General features: G+C 44.0%; 1 protein-coding gene across 2 annotated transcripts in view; it reads right to left on the bottom strand.

The window, feature by feature from the left end:
* LOC139580398 (ras-related protein Rab-40B-like) overlaps positions 1-19503 on the bottom strand; it is a 32487-nt gene extending 12984 nt beyond the window's left edge. Inside the window, exons 1-3 of one of the 2 annotated variants that reach the window (XM_071409028.1) lie at positions 19293-19503; positions 18802-19038; positions 1203-1263 (exon numbers count right to left, since the gene is read on the bottom strand). In XM_071409028.1, coding sequence (XP_071265129.1) covers positions 1203-1263; positions 18802-18943 — 203 coding nt within the window. In that variant the 5' untranslated portion in view covers positions 18944-19038; positions 19293-19503. Of the gene's footprint in view, positions 1-1202; positions 1264-18801; positions 19039-19242 lie in introns of both variants that reach the window. The other variant, XM_071409027.1, reaches the window with a different exon arrangement.
* Positions 19504-19767: the final 264 nt, after the last annotated feature.

Raw genomic sequence — 19767 nt, 5'->3', positions numbered from 1 at the left:
GTGGTTATCCCTAGGGTTAGGTTTATAGTGGTTATCCCTAGGGTTGGGTTTATAGTGGTTATCCCTAGGGTTGGGTTTATAGTGGTTATCCCTAGGGTTGGGTTTATAGTGGTTATCCCTAGGGTTAGGTTTATAGTGGTTATCCCTAGGGTTGGGTTTATAGTGGTTATCCCTAGGGTTAGGTTTATAGTGGTTATCCCTAGGGTTAGGTTTATAGTGGTTATCCCTAGGGTTGGGTTTATAGTGGTTATCCCTAGGGTTACTCTACCTGCAGTGTATCCCTAGGCTTACTCCACATCCATGCCAAGTTCCCAATTTTCACAACTGGCTAATTCTGCACGCTAACTGCTAGCTAACTCTTTGCTAATGTGTTAACTACGTTATAATTTACCAATGTTCCACCATGCCTCACTAGCTCTTTGCTAATGCTACACTAGCCGCGCTAGCATTTTACCACTGTTTCCCCAATGTCACGCTAGCCAGCTGTGATTAGCGTGTAGCCATAGGGAGGCGGGTAGAGAGCATTTCTAACACCCCCTCTGTTAAAGCATGAAATAATCTCATCCTCTTAGACATCAAACTAAATTTCCAGATTAATAATTCAATATTGACTCGACTAAAAGCGAAACCCTCTAAAAATAAAAGCACTGCTCTCAGCGTAGCGGTCAGGAGTAGAGTGGAGAGGCGGGATGGCAGAGGACACACGATGGGGACCACAGAGTGTGTGTCCTTCCCTCATCCCTATTGACAAATCTGGCTACAACCCCCCTTACTGTAATCAGACGTGCATGTTTCTTATTGAGCCTCTGTACAGAACTCATCTCTGCCTTTACGCTTCTCCTTATAACAAGGTCTGCCTCTCTTTGACCTCCTTCAGGACAATACTCTATTCTTCTCCTAATCTGATCAACATGATACAGTCAGAGTACCGTTTGGTACACAGCCCCCCGTACTTATCAAATAGATGATAAGACGAGGGGCTGTGTACCAAATGTCCCTCTATCCCCTACATACAGCCGCATGGGGACCTGGTCAAAAGTAGTGCACTATATAGGAAATAGGATTCCAGTTGGGACACAGACAGGAACTAGGAGGCCATAGAGTCACATTTAACATTTCAATATCCCTGACGTGGAAATGGGATGAGTTTAGCAGGGTAACGTGTGTGTGTGTGTGTGTGTGTGTACAGTGACTTCACTCACCAGAGCTGCAGTTTGACTCTTCTTCCATCTAGGAGTATCGTAGTTGTCTTGTAGTCGATTCCTGCCAACAACATAAAGTGATGTTAATACCATCTCTCTTAGTCTACTCTGAATGTATCTAGGCCTTGTACAGTATGTCTGAACTGTCATGATCATTCTACATGAGAGGGAGAGAAAGAGGACAGGCTGTGGAAACTTCCTAACCTCCTGCCAAATGTATGACCATATTAGAGACACATTTTTCCCTCATTACACAGACCCACAAAGAATTTTAAAACAAACCCAATTTTGATAAACTTCCATATCTACTGGGTGAAATACCAGTGTGCCATCACAGCAGCAAGATGCGTGACCTGTTGCCACAAGAAAAGGGCAACCCCATTGAAGAAGAAACACCATTGTAAATACAACCCATATGTGTTTAATTATTTTCCCTTTTGTACTAACTATTTGCTCATAATATGACATTTGAAATGTCTTTATTCTTTAGGAACTGTTGTGAGTGTAATGTTTACTGTTCATTTGTATTGTTTATTTCACTTTTGTTTATTATCTACTTCACTTGCTTTGGCAATGTTAACATATGTTTCCCATGCCAATAAAGCCCCTTGATTTTAATTGAGAGAGAGACAGAGACACACAGACAGACACAGAGAGCGAGAGAGAGAGACAGACAGCGAGAGAGAGCGAGACAGACACAGAGAGAGACAGAGAGAGAGACAGAGAGAGAGCGAGAGACAGACAGAGACAAACCTGGCTGCCCAGAGAGGACAGGCTGTGCTCACTCTGCTCCAGGGGAGAGGTAGAGACAGAAGTGCATTTCCTACTACACTGTGACAAATACTCAGACCTAAGAGCATATTTCTTTCCCAAAATTATAATTCAATACAAAGAATTTGAAACTATAAAAGATTAAGAAAAAATCAAATATTTATTGGGTGAAAAGCCAAAATGTGCAGTTTTGGCAGCCAAATATGTGTCCTCCTGCCACAACCTGAGGGACAGCCAGTGAAAAATGCAAAGTAATGTTGATAATATTTCCCATTTAGCTTAGTTTTGTTTTGTCTTTCGTACCAGGTCATGTGTCTTCTCAGTCATGTTGACACTGGTCTACTACTGTTGCTTTAATGTATTGTTGTTCTGATTAATATTGTTGTTGTAGCTGTTATTAATGGTAATCCCATGTCCACTACTACTATTATTATTGCTGTTAGTCCCACCATTTATTTATATATAAATATATATATATTTTGTGTATATATATATATACATATATATTTTATTTAAATTTTTCGATATGTATACTTTGACAATGTAAGTAATAATAACTTGCCATGTCAATAAAGTCAATTGAATTGAATTGACAGACAGACAGAGAGAGAGAGAGAGAGAGACGCAGAGAGAGAGAGACGCAGAGAGAGAGAGAGACGCAGAGAGAGAGAGAGACGCAGAGAGAGAGAGAGAGAGACGCAGAGAGAGAGAGAGAGAGAGACGCAGAGAGAGAGAGAGAGAGAGAGAGAGAGAGAGAGAGAGAGAGAGAGACGCAGAGAGAGAGAGAGAGAGAGAGACGCAGAGAGAGAGAGAGAGAGAGACGCAGAGAGAGAGAGAGAGAGAGAGACGCAGAGAGAGAGAGAGAGAGAGAGAGAGACGCAGAGAGAGAGAGAGAGAGAGACGCAGAGAGAGAGAGAGAGAGAGAGGCAGAGAGAGAGAGAGAGAGAGGCAGAGAGAGAGAGAGAGAGAGACGCAGAGAGAGAGAGAGAGAGGCAGAGAGAGAGAGACGCAGAGAGAGAGAGAGAGACGCAGAGAGAGAGAGAGAGAGACGCAGAGAGAGAGAGAGAGAGAGCAGAGAGAGAGAGAGAGAGAGAGAGAGAGAGAGAGAGAGAGAGAGAGAGAGAGACGCAGAGAGAGAGAGAGAGACAGACGCAGAGAGAGAGAGAGAGAGAATACCTGACCACTGTGACTGACCCAAACTTAAGGAAAGCTTTGACTATGTACAGACTCAGTGAGCATAGCCTTGCTATTGAGAAAGGCCGCCGTAGGCAGACATGGCTCTCAAGAGAAGACAGGCTATGTGCACACTGCCCACAAAATGAGGTGGAAACTGAGCTGCACTTCCTAACCTCCTGCCCAATGTATGACCATATTAGAGAGACATATTTCCCTCAGATTACACAGATCCACAAAGAATTCGAAAACAAATCCAATTTTGATAAACTCCCATATCTACTGGGTGAAATTCCACAGTGTGCCATCACAGCAGCAAGATTTGTGACCTGTTGCCACAAGAAAAGGGCAACCAGTGAAGAACAAACACCACTGTAAATACAACCCATATTTATGTTTATTTATTTTAACTTGTGTGCTTTAACCATTTGTACATTGTTACAACACTGCATATATATAATATGACATTTGTAATGTCTTTATTGTTTTGAAACTTCTGTATGTGTAATGTTTACTGTTCATTTTTATTGTTTATTTGACTTTTGTATATTACCTACCTCACTTGCTTTGGCAATGTTAACACATGTTTCCCATGCCAATAAAGCCCCTTGAATTGAATTGAATTGAATTGAGAGAGAGAGAGAGAGAGAGAGAGAGAGAGAGAGAGAGAGAGAGAGAGAGAGAGAGAGAGAGAGAGAGAGAGACGCAGAGAGAGAGAGAGAGAGAGAGAGAGAGAGAGAGACGCAGAGAGAGAGACGCAGAGAGAGAGAGAGAGAGACGCAGAGAGAGAGAGAGAGAGAGAGAGACGCAGAGAGAGAGAGAGAGAGAGAGAGAGAGAGAGAGAGAGAGAGAGAGAGAGAGACGCAGAGAGAGAGAGAGAGAGAGAGAGAGAGACGCAGAGAGAGAGAGAGACAGAGAGAAACGCAGAGAGAGAGAGACACAGACAGACAGACAGACAGACGAATAAGAGGATACTAATGGGGCTCTGTATGTTTCAGGAGGAATCAGGAGGTAACATGTGGAAGAGGAACTCTCCATCTGTCATCCAGCAGGGAGCAGATTAAACTTTAACACTGAGTGAGTGAACATGTCTACATCCCCTATGGGGCCTGGTCCAAAGTAGTGCACTATAACGGGGAATAGGGTGGTGAGGGAGGTGGGCAGACGTGTGAAGCAACGCTGATGAACGCATGCACAGATTAAACGCACACACGCACACACAGGTCACTCAGATGACTCCTAAACAGAGTCTAGAGTGTTAGACATTCCAAAGTGACACTGGGATAGAAATCTGATCCTGTTGAAAATCCCCCGACATTAGAAGGGCCCCCCGACTCCTAAGGCAGTGACGGCTGCTTCCATACCTGGCCCTAGAGACCTCATCAGACACAGCATCACAAATCACTCACGCCACCACACTCACGCCCTTCATCCGTCACACTGGACCTTTTCAAGTGCTGATTCCATCATCTGGAACATTTAGCTAAGTACTTGAAATCTTCTTACGTTGTTGATTACGATGGCATATTGGCATAATGTCAAATACTGGTGTGCACATACAGACACACAGACACACACTAATGTGCTTAGTGGCAGAGATGTAATGAGACTTTACATGACCCTGCTGTGCTTTCTCATCAGACACGTAGGTGGGGTCAAAGGGCAGGATTCCTAGGCTGTGTGTGTGTGTCTCTCAAAGGCCAGGATTCCGTAGACCAGATCCAATGTTAACCCATCACCCCACAGACATTACGCTACCACCACAGAATGACACATACGTGTGTGTGTGTGTGTGTGTGTGTGTGTACGTGAAGATGACAACAATGTGTTTGCATAGAAATCAAACTAAATCCATGACCATCTAAGGGTTAAGTTACAGTAGTGATGATGAAATCCCCACTGGATCTCACCCAGTGAGAATGACTCATACTGCACAGCACAGACAGCTACATAGTGACAGCAGCAACACACACACACACACACACACACACCACACACACACGTCTGCAAGCACGCACGGATACATGCAAACAAAGACACACACAAGCACACTAAACCTGTGAGTATTATGATGAAGCTTCAGTAGGTACTCAGAGCCGTACCATGTCAGGAAGCAGCAGTGTACTGCGTGTCTGCTCAATAAGAGGTCCTGATAATTACAGTAATAAACGGCAGAAAAGCCACGCTTTACTGTTGGCCAATGAGAGCAGCACAAATGTAACATTTGCATTGCATTCATTCCTTTACACTTGTGTGTATATGAGGTAGTTGTTGTGAAATGGTTAGATGACTTATTAGATATTACTGTCACGGTCGGAACTAGAAGCACAAGCATTTCGCTACACTCGCATTAATATCTGCTAACCATGTGTATGTGACCAATAAAATGTGATTTGCATCGTCATAATGGACTGTATTGCATCGTCATAATGGACTGTATTGCATCGTCATAATGGACTGTATTGCACTGTATTTACTAATATAAAGTGTGTGAGTGTGTGTGTCTCCACGCGTGCGCTCACAGATACCGATGGCAGCTGACAGGTGGCATTTAATGCTTTTCCTCCACATCAAGAGTCAGTTCACCAGTCAAACTGTCACCCCTGGCAACCGCCCTCCTCACGACCTGTACCCATAACGCATCCCTCTAGGTGTCGTTCCGGCCTCTGTGCTGCCTCAACTGTCTGGTTGGGTTTGGATCGGTCCGTCTCTGACTTGACGTTGTGTAATTGGATTGGACATACTGTAGTTTGTGTTGACACCCTGAGGAAGAGTCACACAAAAGCATGGCTACAGTATGTGTCCATAAACTCACACACATGCACGTGTGCTCACACGCAAACACATACAAGAGCTCAGCTACAGACTCCTCTAATTAACAAGGACAAACACATCTACACATACGTTGACTCACTCAATAGTCAGGCACACTGTCCTGTTAGCTAATAGTCATCTTTTCCAATTCATCTACCTATGTAAAAACATCAATAACTCTAATCACAAAAGCTCTATTGAAGCCACCTCGCAGCCATCTTGGCACTCCTCCACCTCCATCTTGGCACTCCTCCTCCTCCATCTCCTCCAATTCCCACATTCTCAAAAATAGAAATATTGTTTCATTCTCCAATTTTGGGGATTGGGAGTTTTGGGCAAGAGGAATGTCTTTGTTCTCCATACGCTCTGTCCCTCAATACCCCATGGCAGGGAAGATAGTTTCTACCCGGAATTTATGACCGTTGTAAAACCTGTGGTGGGAGAGAGTGAGAGATGGGGGAGCCACAATATACACCCAGAAGGTCCACGTCGTGACAACTCCAATGAAGTTGGAGAAACATCTCAAGGATGATCAATGGAAACAGGATGTACCTGAGCTCAATTCCGAGTCTCATAGCAAAGGGTCTGAAACCTTATTTACATAAGTTATCTTTTCTATTTTTAATACAGTTCGTACAATTTCTAAAAACCTGTTTTCGCATGGTCATGGGGTATTGTGTGTAGATTGCTGAAAAACCCCCACATTTAATACATTTTAGAATAAGGCTGTAACGTAACAAAGTGTGGAAAAACAAGGGGTCTGAATACTTTCCGAAGGCTCTGTATATCCTTGTTTATGTCTATTGAATGATAGTTGATATGGGATGTGATTCTGACTCTGTTATGAAACTCTGTGTGAGGTGCCAGCTCCAGTTAAAACTGGCAGAGACAGTTTTCATATGAGGGCCCCTCAGGAGTCTGAAGGGTTATTTTGAGAAAAACCCAAAGCCTAGCACATACAGCCTAACACACAAAACACTGTGGAGAGGCGACGTTATGTAAGGGGTTATGATAATCATTATTATGTCTGTTGACATGCATCATCAGAGGTCAAATAGGGGGTGCTTATATTTGTACAAGTGCACTCCCTGAGAGAGTGGGGTCACGGCCAGTGATCAGACATTATTGACAGCGACCCTGGTGCCTTGCTCAAGCTCAGATCTGCACATTTTTCAGCTAGTCAGCTCGGGGATTCGAACTAGAAAGCTTTCGGTTAGTGGCCCAACGCTCTCTGGGTGACCTGCTGCCCTAGCGCCCTGTGTTGGCTGGCAGACCTGGTCACTCACACACACACACACACAGTATACTTTCCGTGTAAAAAGAAGTGCTCTCTCTAGGTTTGGATATGTCAGAGTAATTGTATCATTAGTGTGGCTCTACGTATCCAGACAATAAGCAAACAGCTGCATTAGGTTGGTTGATTCCCAATGGGCTCTGGTCAACAGAAGTGCACTATAGAGGAACCAGGGTGCCATTCGGCACACATCCAGTCAGTCACCTACTACATTACTACCAGCCTGATACAGTAAGGCTGAATCCTGCAGGTCACTCCCCCCTTTCCCCCCGTCAACCTTCATCCCTCCATCTCACCTCTCTGCCATCTGTTACTGATTGCATGCATTTTCTTTCAGTATGATTACTGTAGGGCTCAATAGCTCTCCTCCTTCCCCCTCTCTTCTCCTCTCCTCCCTATCCTTCTGTTAAAGGCCCAGTGCAGTCAAAAATGTGATTTGTCTCACAATGAGGTTGGAATAACACTGTGAAATTGTGACAATTATGAAAATGCCCTTTTAGTGTAAGAGCTGTTTGAAAAGACGCCTGAAATTTCAGCCTGTTTTAGTGGGATGGAGTTTTGGCCTTCCATGCTGATATCACCACGCGGTAATTTAGTATTTCTGTCTTTGTACATGCGTGACTCTTTCCCTGTATGTGTGTGTTCTGAACTATAATCAAGTGATCTAATTTGGTTTGGAACTGTTCTGTGGCCTGTGACCTCAACAACAGTTTATGGAAGGATTCTGTTGGAGCAGAGGGATTCTAGAATCTCTGTGGTCACTCCACTGTCTGTGTTCCAACTGTTCCACTGCTTCTGGAGTCTGTGGTCATTCCCCTGCGAGCGCTCCAACTCAGCCATCATCTCATCCAGACCGCCCAGCTCACTCTCTGTGCACATCCCAAATGGTACCCTGTTCCCTACATAGTACACTATTTTTTGACGAGAGCCCTATGGGCCCTTGATAAAAGTAGTGCACTATATAGGGAATAGGGTATGATTTGGGACTGAACCATCTTTCTCTGGCCATGGAGACTGGCTGACCACAGAAATGCTTCCACTCTCCCTTTATTCCATCCTATTAGTAGAACTGACCCAAAACTGAGATGAACGTTGGATCCTGTTGATTCCACATTTAGTAGCCTGACGGCAACAGAAATTGTTGGCCAGAGCGCTGAAGGGGAAACACTGTCTGCATCCTTAATGGCGCCCTATTCCCTATACAGTGCACTACGTTTGACCAGGGCCCATAGGGATCCGGTAGAAAGTAGTGCACTATATAGGGAATAGGGTGCCATGTGGGACACAGCCTCTGTTCCATGGTGTTTAAAACAAGCCAAACCAGCCGGGAGGTGGAGGAAACTGTGGCTCCTATATAAAACACACATCAGATTCATCATATCCTGTGATATTAGCAAAAACAGAGCAGGGCCACAGACAACAAACCATGTCAATACAACCAGGAGAAATTGTAGTGTACAAAAACATACAAAAGATTTCACTGGTCGTGCAAGAGAACACCAAGAGAATACCCACACATTCTTCAGTGTGTGGATTTTGTCCATGTTTTCAATGTAGAAACCAACACATCATTCAAGCAGCAAAAGTCAGACAGAACTTCATCTTAAAGTAGCAATGTAGAGACAAACCTCAAAATAAGTTTGGAAAATATTTGTCTCTTAATTGGTATACCTCAGGTAATAGGTATACCAAAATGTAATTTAAATTCTTCCGAGGGAGCTTGCCATGTGTCCCTTATTGGATTCTCCAGAAGATTAAGTTGATAACTGCCCCTCTATAGTATAATCAGGAAAACCTGTAAAATATTTCTGTTTTCACAACCACAACACAATTTCGCAGTGATTTTATAAAGTGTTTTTAATAAAGGAGTGCAATAACAAATGGGAGTAGGAACACACACACGTGCGGGGACACACATACACTTCCCACGGGAATAAAGGAATGACTTCACACCGGCCTTTGATTCCCTCTAGATGACGACGGCTGGTGTTGTTGTCATGACAACATTAAGAAAGAAACACTAAGAGAGAAAATTAGGTAATTAGCAGCTAACTAAGGTCCTCTGAGGAAAACCCTGTTTGCGTCCCAAATAGATCCCTATCCTCTATATGGTGCACTACTTTTGAACAGGGCTCATAGGAAATAGGGTACCATTTGGGACTCATACTAACTGCCTTTTATACAGCTCCCTCTAGGAATCAGTCAAACAAAGATCAGTTAAAGAGAATAAAAACAAACACTGTTGATGATGATGTTTTACATTTATACCCCATAACACTTTCCCTGAATCTCCAAAGTGCTTCATATTGCATGTTGGCAAGTCTCCCTCAGGAGGTGTGTTAATAGAGAGTGACACATTCTGAATGTCGCAGAGCAGAAAAAACACAATATTGAAGAAAAACAAGAACACAGTGCACTACTTTTGGCCAGAGCCCTGCCATTTGGAACACAATCACTGTAAAACACTTTCTCCATCTACCTGGTTGTTGTCCTTACATAATGGACCGTTTCCTGATACACTGTGTGCTGGTAGCCTGTCTGCCTCACCGCTCACAGAATGGAATTCGTAATGCAATGAACGCAAAAAGCTCCTGGGTTTGTAAAAAAAATATGAACATTATCTTTCTTTAAAACTTTCTGACCCCCTGTAAAGTCCTCAGTTAGGATGTATACCCTCTCTGTTTAGGGCAGGCTATGACAGACTCATTTCACCCTGGAAAAGCTCCCCGACCAGGGGAATGGGGAAGGCCTGTCTGTAAATCGAATTCTATTGGTCACATACACATATTTAGCAGATGTTATTGCAGGTGTAGCGAAATGTTTGTGTTCCTACTGTAGCGCCAACAGTACAGTAATATCTAAGAATTCACACGAATCTAAAAGAATGGAATTAAGAAATATATAAATATTAGACTGAGCAATGTCGGAGTGGCATTGACTTAAATACAGTAAAATAGAAAACAGTATATACATATGAGATGAGTAAAGCAGTATGTAAACATTATTAAAGTGACTAGTGTTCCATTATTAAAGTGGCCAGTGATTCCAAGTCTATTTATATAGGGCAGCAGCCTCTAAGGTGCAGGGTTGTGTAACCGGGTGGAAGCTGGGTAGTGATGGCTATTTAACTGTCTGATGGCCTTGAGATAGACTGAAAAACAGCTTCTCGGTCCCAGCTTTGATGCACCTGTACTGACCTCGCTCAGGTGGTTGATGGCCTTGATGATCTTTTTGGCCTTCCTGCGACATCGGGTGCTGTAGGTGTCCTGGAGGGCAGGTAGTTTGCCCCCGGTGATACATTGGGCAGACACCACCACCCACTGGAGAGCCCGGCGGTTGCGGGCGGTACAGTTGCCGTACCAGGTACCCGACAGCATGCTCTCAATTGTGCATCTGTAAAAGTTTGAGGGTTTTAGGGGCCAAGCCAAATTTATTCAGCCTCCTGTTGCGCCTTCTTCACCACACTGTCTGTGTGGGTGGATCATTTCAGTGTACGGCGAGGAACTTGAAGCTTTCCACCTTCTCCACTGCGGTCCCATCAATGTGGATAGGGGCTGTTTCCTGAAGTCCACGATCAGCTCCTTGGTTTTATTGACGTTGAGTAAGAGGTTATTTTCCTGGCACCACTCTCCCAGGGCCCTCACCTCCTCCCTGTAGGCTGTCTCGTCATTGTTGGTGATCAAGCCTACTACTATTGTGTTGTCTGCAGACTTAATGATTGAGTTGGAGGTGTGCGTGGTAACCATGCAGTCATGGGTGAACAGGGAGTACAGGAGGGGGCTGAGCACACACCCTTGTGGGGCCCCTGTGTTGAGGATCAGTGAAGTGGAGGTGTTGTTTCCTACCTTCATCACCTGGGGTTGGCCCGTCAGGAAGTCCAGGACCCAGTTGCACAGGGCGGGGTCAGACCCAGGGCCCCAAGCTTAATGATGAGCTTGGAGGGTACTATGGTATTGAATGGTGAGCTATAGTCAATGAACAGCATTCTTACATAGGTATTCCTCTTGTCCAGATTGGATAGAGCAGTGTGCAGTTTGCAGTGCGATGGCATCGTCTATGGATCTATTGGGGCGGTAAGCAAATTGAAGTGGGTCTAGAGTGTCAGGTAAGGTAGAGGTGATATGATCCTTGACTAGTCTCTCAAAGCACTTCATGGTGACAGAAGTGAGTGCTACGGGGCGATAGTCATTTAGTTCAGTTACCTTCGCTTTCTTGGGTACAGGAACAATAGTTGACATATTGATGCAAGTGGGGACAGCAAACTGGGATGAGGAGAGATTGAATATGTCCATAAACACTCCAGCCAGCTGGTCTGCGCATGCTCTGAGGACGCGGCTAGGGATGCCGTCTGGGCTGGCAGCCTTGCGAGGGTTAACACTCTTAAAATGTCACGTCGGCCATGGAGAAGGAGAGCCCACAGTCCTTGTAGCAGGCCGCGTCGGTGGCACTGTGTTATCCTCTAAGTGGGCGAAGAAGGTGCTTGTCCAGAAGCAAGACGTCGGTATCCGCGACGTGACTGGTTTTCCATTCGTAGTCCGTGATTGTCTGTAGACCCTGCCACATACGTCTCGTGTTTGAGCCGTTGAATTGCGACTCCACTTTGTCTCTATACTGACCTTTTTCCTGTTGGATTGCCTTATGGAGGGAATAACTACACTGTTTGTATTCGGCCATATTCCCAGTCACTTTGACATGGTTAATGCGATGGTTCACGCTTTCAGTTTTGCACGAATGCTGCCATCTGTCCACGGTTTCTGGTTTGGGTAGGTTGTAATAGTCAGTGGGTTGGGAACTCTACTGTTAATAGACATCATGGAGGCTGTACAAGCTTCTAGAATATTCCCAGCAAATTAGTAGTAGTTTGACAACGGACTCTCCCATCATCTCCCCGTCCCTCTGTCTCTATTCCTCTCTCGCCCTATTATCTCTGTCCCTGTGTCTATTCCTCTCTCACCCTATTATCTCTGTCTCTGTCCCTCTGTCTCTATTGCTCTCTCGCCCTATTATCTCTGTCCCTCTGTCTCTATTCCTCTCTCGCCCTATTATCTCTGTCCCTGTCCCCCTGTCTCTATTCCTCTCTCGCCCTATTATCTCTGTCCCTGTGTCTCTATTGCTCTCTCGCCCTATTATCTCTGTCCCTCTGTCTCTATTCCTCTCTCGCCCTATTATCTCTGTCCCTGTCCCTCTGTCTCTATTCCTCTCTCGCCCTATTATCTCTGTCCCTCTGTCTCTATTCCTCTCTCGCCCTATTATCTCTGGCCCTGTGTCTCTATTCCTCTCTCGCCCTATTATCTCTGTCCCTGTCCCTCTGTCTCTCTTTCTCATTGTCAACATCTTTTCAACACTCACTTGCCTACCCTCATTCCATTGGATTTCATTTGAGGGTATTTTTATACACATCTGTTTTATCATTTAGAAATTAAATTACTTTATGTATCTAGTCCCCTCAGTTGAAGATATCATACATATATTTGGACAAATTCACTTATTACTCAATACATGTTCACTAATAGACCTAGCATCAAAGCCACCAAATCATAAACGTACCTAGTGGTTTCCCACAATATCTAATAGATTAGTTGTAATAGAATAGTGTGTAGTAGCCAGACCGAAAGAGAACAAAGAGGTTACCAGAGAGGTCTGCTCTTTCCTGTGCCCTCCCATGAGCATGGTTGGGGAGTAACAGATTACAAAAAAAAGTACCAGAAAAAAATATTGTAAATCAGATTACAGATACTTTTTAACAACTAGATGATTACTTCTAGGATTACTTTAAATTAAGAAAGGATTCAGCTATTATTTCAGCCACACCTGTTGCCGACAGGTGTATAAAATCGAGCACACAGCCATGCAACCTCCGTAGACAAACAATAGCAGTAGAATGGCCTTACTGATGAGCTCAGCGACATTCAACGTGGCACCATCATAGGATGCCAACTTTCCAACAAGTCAGTGTCAAATTTCTTCCCTGCTAGAGCTTCCCCGGTCAACTGTAAGTGCTGTTTTTGTGAAGTGTAAACGTCTAGGAGCAACAACGTCTCAGCCGCAAAGTGGTAGGCCACACAAGCTCACAGAACGAGTTCCAAACTGCCTCTTGAAGCAACGTCCTCACACAAGCCTAAGATCACCATGCGCACTGCCAAGCGTCGACTGGAGGGGTGTAAAGCTCACCGCCATTGGACTCTGGAGCAGTGGAAGCGCGTTCTCTGGACTCATGAATCCCGCTTCACCATCTGGCAGTCCAACCGACGAGTATGGGTTTGGCGGACGCTACCTGCCACAATGCATTGTGCCAACAGTAAAGTTCGGTGGAGGAGGAATAATGGTCTGGGTCTGGTTTAATGGTTCAGGCTAGGCCCCTTAGTTCCAGTGAAGGGAAATCTTAATGCTACAGCAAACAATGCCATTCTAGACAATTCTGTGATTCAAACTTTGTGGCAACAGTTTGGGGAAGGCCCTTTCCTGTTTCATCATGATAATTTCCTCATGCACAAAGCGAGGTCCATAAAGAAATGGTTTGTCGAGATCGGTGTGGAAGAACTTGACTGGGCTGCACAGAGCCCTGACCTCAACCCCATCAAAGACCTTTGGAATGAATTGGAACACCGACTGCGAGCCAGGCCTAATCGTTCAAAATCAGTGCCCGACCTCACTAATGCTGTTGTGGCTGATTGGAAGCAAGTCCCCGCAGCAATGTTCCAACATCTAGTGAACAGATTTCCCTGAAAAGTGGAGGGAAATATTAATTAATTAATTACTTAATTACTTAAAAATCATACAATGTGATTTTCTGGATTTTTGTTTTAGATTCCGTCTCTCACAGTTGAAGTCTACCTATGATAAAAATTACAGATATAAAAAGTTTTTAATTTTAATTTAGTATATATAATTTAGTAAATATACACATGTTAAAGAAAAGGACTAAATTACAAACTTTATTTAAATTTATTTAGTCCTATTCTTTAAGTTATATTTTTGATTGAGATGGAGAAGGGAATCCAACATATCAATTAACAATTTGTAGACAAACTGGAATTGAAGCCAGTCTAAGTCAGTGGCACAGCTGGAACTATCCAGGCAGAAGATAAAACTCCTTCAAATGTTGATATGTGGTTGCGTTGACAACCAAACACAATTCAATATCATTTTTGAAGTACAATAAATATCTTATTAACAAGGATTCATATCTCCAACTCAACCTAAAATAAAAGTTAAAGAATGGGATTAAGCCAGTGGCTCAGATGGAACTATCCAAACAGTAAATACATTTCAGTTAAATGTTGACATTTGGTTGCGTTGTCAACCAAACACAATATTACTTTTGTAATCCAGTAAATAGCCTGATGTTAAGGCCATTTTACAAACTAATGTAACATTCAACCGTAATTGAATAAAACATACATGTCCACATTGAGGTTACTCGTAACTATATATAATACCTTATATAATCATATAAAGTGTGCATGTTCAAGATAGCATGCATAGGTCGTCACAGGACTGTGATAATCTGTACAGAATCTCGAACGGCATTGATCACTTGCACCATGTAGTTTTAATGTAATCTCAACTGTAATCCAGGTAATTTGGTTCTGCTATCAGATGAAGCACAGTTATAACACAATCTGTTGAATAAATAAACCAAAAATCTGACATTGTATTACCATTTTGAATTTTCCTGTGCTTTTAAAAATGGTGGAAAGCACAGTTATAGACATTTTGTGACAACTAAACCAAAAATCGTACATTTGGTAGTGCTTTTAGATGGTTGAACGCATAGTGTTAACACTTTGGTAATTCAACTAACGTTTGGCTGTCTTTTTGCGTGGGTGAATATAGGTTGTAATCTCATTGATCAACGTCTCAGCCAAATATTATCCATGTTGAAATGACGTGGTGTGCCCAGTGGGTGGTCACTAGCTGGCACAGCCACAAAGTCATAAAACCAGATTTTAAACCTAACCACACTGCTAACAATAATGCCTAACTGTTACCTTAAATTAAGACCAAAAAGCGAATTTTTGTTTTCATACATTTTTACAATACAGCCAATTTTGACTTTGCAGCTTTCCCATCTAGTGGAAACCGCTCAGTTCTGGCTCCAGGACGAGACTCATGCCAATAAACGTCAACCTGCGAAATATGCGCTCTGGCAACAGCTGCATAGTGCGGATCCCAGCCTATGGAATCAAAGTTTGAGGTAGTTCCTCCCTTCTAAACTCCACTGTGTTATAGTGCTCCATACTGTCAAAAACACGTTTATTTTAAGGTGGGGCTTTTATTGCTCAATCGAATTTGTGCTGATTCCACAAAAATATTCTTAGGCCTTACAGACACATGCTAAAACTCGTACACATTTGATAAGACTTAAAAAAGCTGCAAACTATCGACTTGTCAAAAAGTGTCACCAACAAAAAACGTAAACATTAGGTCTATAGCAAATGCAGCATATGGCATACATTTTTCACACGCAAATAGCACATTTCGGTAGTGCTGAAACTTAAAGGATTCTATTCCATGAGAGCAGCATTTATTTTTCAACTGGAAGCAATAAGCCCAATCAGTTCTCCATGACAACAAAGTCATAAACAACAGAGTAGGCTAATAAGTCCATAGTTTTTGGGTTATGCTCCGGTAAAACAATTTGGCTCATCTATATTTCCAAGTCCTATACTTTTAGATCAAGGGGTAGGCCTATGAAATGAATTGGAATGACTGGAAATCTGACAGACTTTGGTTTTTAATGTAAAGACAGTCTAATCCTATTCTTCTTCTTCTTCTTATTATTATTATCTGTAGTACAAAGCAATGAAGCCTACATAACCAACGCATAAAGTAAAATGCAACAAATTTATGGCCAGCTATGTCAACTCTAACATCGATTTATCTTAGATATAGATGTCATTCAATGTAAATGTTTGTATTTTTCTAATGCCTCTTAAGGGGAACATAGTCTAAAAGTAATCAGATTACTTAATGGAGTTTGGATAATCCAAAAGTTACTTTCCTAATAAAAATTTGACAGGTAACTAGAACCTAACAGATTACACTTAGAAAGTAACCTACCCAACATTCTTCCTGAGGTACACAGGCCTGGAACTAGAAGAGCCCGTCCATGAGGTACTCTCTCCCCAGGCCTGGAACTAGAAGAGCCCGTCCCTGAGGTACTCTCTCCCCAGGCCTGGAACTAGAAGAGTCCGTCCCTGAGGTACTCTCTCCCCAGGCCTGGAACTAGAAGAGTCCGTCCCTGAGGTACTCTCTCCCCAGGCCTGGAACTAGAAGAGTCCGTCCCTGAGGTACTCTCTCCCCAGGCCTGGAACTAGAGGAGTCCGTCCCTGAGGTACACTCTCCCCAGGCCTGGAACTAGAAGAGTCCGTCCCTGAGGTACTCTCTCCCCAGGCCTGGAACTAGAAGAGTCCGTCCCTGAGGTACTCTCTCCCCAGGCCTGGAACTAGAGGAGTCAGTCCCTGAGGTACACTCTCCCCAGGCCTGGAACTAGAGGAGTCAGTCCCTGAGGTACTCTCTCCCCAGGCCTGGAACTAGAAGAGTCAGTCCCTGAGGTACACTCTGCTCTCATATACCTCATTAACATGTCCACAACATCCTGGGCAGAGTCAGCTATCTGTATATCCAGGATGAGCAAGTCTGTATTAAATACAAACATAAGATGCACTTTATTGTTTTGTTTTTTTACTTACAGAGAACAGAAATATGCATTTATGCTCACAACCCAATTATTATATCATGCCCTGCAGTAGCTCTTCTGTTTCCCTCATTATTCTTCTTGCAGTGTGTGTGATGATTGCTGTGGAAAAACTGTGGCTCGGGCAGTACTGGAGGTATTGACTTATTGGAAAGCATTGGTGTGGGCTTTGCCTGAATAGCTGTCTGATGCCTGAGCTGCCTTCGACCAACACTGGAGAGAGTTTTCCCACGGTTGAAGAAACAAGCTTGAACGTGCCTTCGAACCAACGCTAGAGAGAGAGTTTTCCCACGGTTGCAGAAACAAGCTCAGACATGCCTGAAATCAACATCTACCTACCACCTTTAGGGTAGCACACTTAAGTTATACATTGTGAAACGCAATGGTTGGTGAGACATTATATGGCCAAGATTTCATTACACTCCTGTTATGTTCAGGTATAAGGTACATTATGGCACATGTGTTACATTGTTAAGGTGTGGAGAGAGAGAGAGAGAGATGGGGGTAGGGAGAGAGAGAGAGAGAGAGAGAGAGAGAGAGAGAGAGAGAGAGAGAGAGAGAGAGAGAGAGAGAGAGAGAGAGAGAGAGAGAGAGAGGGAGGGAGAGAGAGAGAGATGGGGAGAGGGAGGGAGAGAGAGGGAGATGGGGAGAGAGAGAGAGGGGAGAGGGAGGGAGAGAGAGAGAGATGGGGAGAGGGAGGGAGAGAGAGAGAGATGGGGAGAGGGAGGGAGAGAGAGAGAGATGGGGAGAGGGAGAGAGAGAGAGAGAGAGAGAGAGAGAGAGAGAGAGAGCGAGAGAGAGAGAGAGCGAGAGAAAGATGGGGAGAGGGAGAGCGAGAAAGATGGGGAGAGGGAGAGCGAGAAAGATGGGGGAGAGGGAGAGCGAGAAAGATGGGGAGAGGGAGAGCGAGAAAGATGGGGAGAGGGAGAGCGAGAAAGATGGGGAGAGGGAGAGAGAGAGAGAGAGAGAGATGGGGAGAGGGCGAGAGAGAGAGAGAGAGATGGGGAGAGGGCGAGAGAGAGAGATGGGGAGAGGGCGAGAGAGAGAGAGATGAGAGAGAGAGAGATGGGGGAGAGACAACCAGTTCTCTGACAGATAACTGTAATATTACAGAGTCAACCTCTTATGGCAGAGTGCAACAAGTCAGTCAATATCTCCAGTAATAAAACATCTATTGTTTTTCCCCCTAGAAGAGAAGACTGTCAAGCTCTGACACTGGTGGGTGACATCATCAAACGTCTTGCCATTCATGATGATCATCCATACTCTGGTCCGAAATGGCATCATATTCCCTAAATAGGGCACTACTTTTGACCGGAGTAATATGGGCCCTAGTCACTATAATAGTGCACTACAGAAGTAGTGCACCATTTGGGACACACCTACTCTCAGACGTCCAAGATGACATGCCCAGCCATGGTCTTAGTCCACTAATCCCAAATATAACCGCCTAAACTTAAAGAATGTGCACTGGCTAGCTAAGGAATGACGAGCACTGCGCTTTTCTGGGCTCAGATGACATGTACTGTACCAGCCATAACGAGTTGTGCATAAAATGGGCTGCGTGTGACCACTGGTTTGTGTTGCGCAATCAATATATTTTCCTTTCAATATTTCGATTCGTGGTGATCATAACATCAATCAATCAAATGTATTTATAAAGCCATTTTTACATCAGGCTATGTCACAAAGTGCTGTACAGAAACCCAGCCTAAAACGCCAAACAGCAAGCAATGCAGATGTAGAAGCACGGTGTAGAAGTAATGTTAAACCTTTTCAATAAATATATTTTTGAAAATGTATTGTTTGTTTCTTTGTATTTACACTGTTGTAAACTGGACACTCACCCATGTTGTAGCCATATGGAGACTCGCTGGCTCCGTTCTCGAGGCTCGCAAGTATCTCCCCCTTTCCCACATCGCTGTCCCCGACCAGGAGAAACTTGAGCAGAAAATCGTAAGCCTTGGCGGGGCTGGTTCTGTGGTTCATCCTCACGGTGAAGAATGATTATGTTCCATCATGGAACACCGTGTACACGACTGTTCGATCACTTCTTCCGTTTCTCCGCCAACTCGAGATTTGAGCTGTGTGACGCACGAATCAAAGTAGCAAAGAAGAGAGTCAAATTGAATGTGGTGTTTTTCGACTGTTTATATTACGATTCAAAAATAATATCTGGTAACTCCCAAAGTCTCCAAATTAGGAGCTTGAACGAAAGCTACAGGTGTCAAATTGGTCACCGAAAGTGACAACACAATGTAATAAAACAATTATAAAAATGAGCCTACATCTACAGTGTAATCCACTGTAACATCAAAGCTTGCCGCTCACGCCGAACCTGTTTCCTGTGCTCAAATCTTCTTTCCATAAATCATTCATTCACGCTACCGTGCCTTTAAAGTACCAGAAGTGTTATTTTTTTTTATAGTCCTGCTTTTGGAACGCCAGCCACGCTGTTCCGCAGCTCTCTCGGATGACTGTCGTTTCCGCTCTCCAAGCAGGCACGTCTCCAGTAGCCGCAGAGGGTCAAGCCTTGCGCCACTGTGGTTGGCTCATCCAGCGGGTTGCTAGGGCAGCCTTGAATCCGTAGTAGTCGCTGCAAACGTCCGTCAAAAACCCTAAATACCCATTTGATACAAGAGAGGGGTGTGACTACCGCTGCTAGCCAAGCCTTGTTCGGTCTGAGCTGGAGTCAACGCTAGCCCTGATAAGAGATCAGTGTTAGTGATTATAACCCTGTAGGAAGGGATAGGATGACCGATGACGGCTGCTTGAACTGATTCCGGGTCAGTATTTGTGGGCGCCCGCAGCAG

This window comes from Salvelinus alpinus, chromosome 7 (genome assembly GCF_045679555.1).
Source record: "Salvelinus alpinus chromosome 7, SLU_Salpinus.1, whole genome shotgun sequence".
Taxonomy (NCBI): domain Eukaryota; kingdom Metazoa; phylum Chordata; class Actinopteri; order Salmoniformes; family Salmonidae; genus Salvelinus; species Salvelinus alpinus.
The sequence above is the reverse complement of the archived record's forward strand: the minus strand, read 5'-3'. Positions and strand labels throughout refer to the sequence as shown.